Source organism: Microtus ochrogaster, unplaced genomic scaffold, assembly GCF_000317375.1.
Source record: "Microtus ochrogaster isolate Prairie Vole_2 unplaced genomic scaffold, MicOch1.0 UNK271, whole genome shotgun sequence".
NCBI classification, from domain to species: Eukaryota; Metazoa; Chordata; class Mammalia; order Rodentia; family Cricetidae; genus Microtus; species Microtus ochrogaster.
In genome coordinates this window covers 20775-24262 of record NW_004949369.1, presented here as the reverse complement: position 1 = coordinate 24262, position 3488 = coordinate 20775, and the positions used below count along the sequence as shown (strand labels likewise).

The window sequence follows — 3488 nt, the reverse complement described above, 5'->3', positions numbered from 1 at the left end:
TGTCTGCAGCCAGAAGAGGACACCACACCTCTTTACAGATGGTTGTGAGCCACCATGTGGTTGCCGGGAATTGAACTCAGGACCTTTGGAAGAGCAGGCAATGCTTTTAACCACTGAGCCATCTCTCCAGCCCCCTGGCACTGGGTTTTGATCCTACTGCATGTCCTGGCTTTGTGGGAGCCTAGTCTGTTTGGATACTCACCTTCCTAGACCTGGATGGAGGAGGGAGGACCTTGGACTTCCCACAGGGCAGGGAACCCTGACTGCTCTTTGGACTGGAGAGGAATGGAGAAGGGGATGGGTTTTAGGGGGATGGAGGGAGGGAAAGGGAAATGGGAGGAGGGGAGGGGGTGGAAATTTTTAAGTAAAAATAAAAAAAAAGTACTGGCAAACCGAATCCAAGAACACATCCAAGAATATGAAATATTAAACATTGTTGCTCCCTGCAACTTTCCTCCTCCTCAGCCTTCAAGGACAATGAACAAGTAAGAGGCTCTCCCAAGTATTCAATCCCTCTAGAGACAGGAAACTCATAATTGTTTTGCCAATTAGCAATGGGAGAAAAGTTTCAGAAATCCTCTTCCCAAAGCCAGCACTGTCATTTTCACTTAAGACTGTAGTTCAGAAGGGATATAATGTCACAGAGACATAGACCTTTATCTATGCAATGAGATGCCTTCCTCATCCACAATGCTTCCTGTCAGGATGCCAGGAGCTTCACACTGAGTCAGGGTACCTGAGCAAGAAGGAAGTAAGTAAACATTTGTATTTCAGACTTGAAAACAGACCAAAAAATAAGGGAGGTTTTCTAAGTGCTCAAATAGGGAGAATGAATTCTTGGGTAAAAACAAACAGAGGAAATTTAATGGAGAGGAAGATATTCTGTGCTCTGATAAGGGAAACTGAAGAGAGCTATTTCCTGAGTTTGTGTAAATAGCTAATTTAATCAATGGAATTTTTACTGAGACTGAGTTTTGAAGATTTTAAGTCGTGTTGAAATCTTATATCAAATATAATTAAGGGTTATAGTAGTTAGGCCAATATTATTTCCCTGTAAGCATGTTTGATGTAAATCATAGATAACTTTGTTATAACTATCATAGCTGTCAGATAAATGGTTTCTTGTTTATACTAATGATTGCAATAGAACTACAAGAATCATCGAACTCCAAAGTGAAGCTTATTTTCTAGAATAAAGAACATTGTGATGTACCACAGAATTCATGTCTGGGCCATAAACTCCATGAGGGTGAGTTATAATGATGTCAAACATTCAATTGCCTCCTCTAAGACTCTGTGTATCTTGATGAATGTTATTCTTTGTACCTATTTCTCTATTCAGTGGAAACAAGAATATTATAAAATGTAAAATTCACCAGGATCTTATGAAAGATTCATTGACTGCCATGTTGTTATAATTGTAGCATCATTGTTAATATATTGGGATTATTCATGTATGATGTGGGTGTGTAGTTCCATAATATTTATCTTAGAAAAATAGAACCATCCATTCAGACATACTCAAGGTACCTTTCTCCGAACTCACTTTTCTTTTCAGTGATAAATGATTCTTTAAGTTTTTTGTACATATTATTTGTCTGAAAGTTTGTGAAAAGGATCATTGATTAGTAGTAACCTTCAAAATAAAATTATAAAATTTGTTGTTAAAATCTTATGATTTCTAAGTTTTATGATAGCTAATATAAAATTTATTGCATAGGAATAGAGAAATGACAACATTGTTCTGATAATAATTTCATTATTTATGCTAAAAATTCAGATAAGATAAGTACTCAGCATGGATTTATTTCCTGATATAATGTAGATGGTGATGCAAGCCTATTCTTTTTTGATGTGAATTGTTATCAAAATTTATCCTGGAAGTGTACAATTTAGTGTGCTTTTCATTTGCAGTGACTCATCATTGATTTCTCTTGGTAACAATGCTGTACTATAAATGTTGTATATTGTAAGAATACATAAATATTCATATGCATGTGCTTTCTAAGAATACAAATATTTCCTGAAATCTAGAATGGTTATCAAAACATATGTGAGGAGGCATGTTAGTATGTTGCACACATCTGCTTTAGTTTCTTAATATCAAATAATTCTCTGGTTCCTTCATCCCTTAAAACAAATTCACCATTTTGCTCAGAAAAGAAGTGTTGTAATTTAAAGGAAAAGTTACTAAACATCAAAATGCATTCCAAGTATTTGGCAATAGGAATAATATTCTTATCACAAAATACAGTTGGAATTCTGGGAAATATCTCTTTGCTTTTTCACTATCTAGCTGTTTACTATAATGAACATATACTGAAGCCTATAGATTTGATCCTCACCCATCTGTTCATAGCCAACTGCTTGATCATTCTTTCTAAAGGGGTGCCCCATACAATTTCAGCTTTTGGAATGAAAGTGTTTTTCAATGATGTCATGTGTGAATTTCTTTTCTATATTCAAAGACTTGGCAGAAGCATGTCCATGGGAACTACCTGTCTCTTAAGTATCTATCAAGCCATCACCATCAGTCCCCAGAAATCCTTTTGGAAGAATTTTAAATTCAAATCTTCAAATTATATTACCCTCTCTATTTCCCTCTGCTGGGTCCTATATATCACTATAAATTTTATTATCCCTGTATCTGGGATTATAAAAATGAGTCACAATAATATGACAGTAAAAAGAGATTTTCTATACTGCTCCACTTGGGGTCATGATAGAATTGCAGAGTCACTGTACACAGCACTATTGGTATTTCCTGAAGTCTTGTTTTCTGTGCTCATCATTTGGTCCAGTGGCTCTATGATTGCCATTCTTTATAGACACAAGCAGCAGATTCAACACATCCGCAGTGCTCATGTATCCCTCAGAATTTCCCCTGAGTCTAAAGCCACCCAGAGCATCCTATTTCTGGTGTCTTCTTATGTAGCTTTTTATACCCTCTCCTCCATATTACAAGGCTTAATTGCTGTTTTATATAAACCCAGTTGGTGGTTAATAAGCATCACAGCCATCATTTCTATGTGTTTTCCCACTTTGGGTCCTTTTGTTGTGAATCATGACTTCATTGTACTAAGATTCTGCATACTCTGGATAAGGTGTATAAACAACAGACAATTGCTTCATAGGTAAGTAGATTGCATGTTTTTGCCCCTTATTTACCTGTTCATTCATTCATTTTCCTTCATATTTTCAACACAAATCTGATGAGGGAAGGCTGTTATCTGTCTAAGGGAAAGCCTCCATGGTACTTGGGGTGTCTACTTACTTAAATTTTTTATGCTTACAGCAGAACTGAATGAAGAAAGTTGCTTATATAACCTTGAAAAATGACATCAATGATTTCAAAACACAAATTGATGTAGATACATAATATTTTAGCATACCATGGATATAAATGACATACACAAACATACACACATACAAGCAAACACACAAAAATATATATATATATTGTGTGTGTGTGTGTGTGTGTGTGTGTG

At 35.8% G+C, this 3488-nt stretch overlaps 1 protein-coding gene across 1 annotated transcript; it reads left to right on the top strand.

Moving 5' to 3' along the window:
• The first annotated feature begins 2202 nt into the window (after window positions 1-2202).
• On the top strand, window positions 2203-3138 carry LOC102002182 (vomeronasal type-1 receptor 4-like). The gene has a single exon (XM_005372196.1). The coding sequence runs from the start codon at window positions 2203-2205 to the stop codon at window positions 3136-3138; it is 936 nt and encodes a 311-aa protein (XP_005372253.1).
• Window positions 3139-3488: the final 350 nt, after the last annotated feature.

Excerpts from the sequence above, each read along its gene's own strand:
- LOC102002182 (XM_005372196.1), top strand. The coding sequence starts at position 2,203 with ATGCATTCCAAGTATTTGGCAATAGGAATAATATTCTTATCACAAAAT.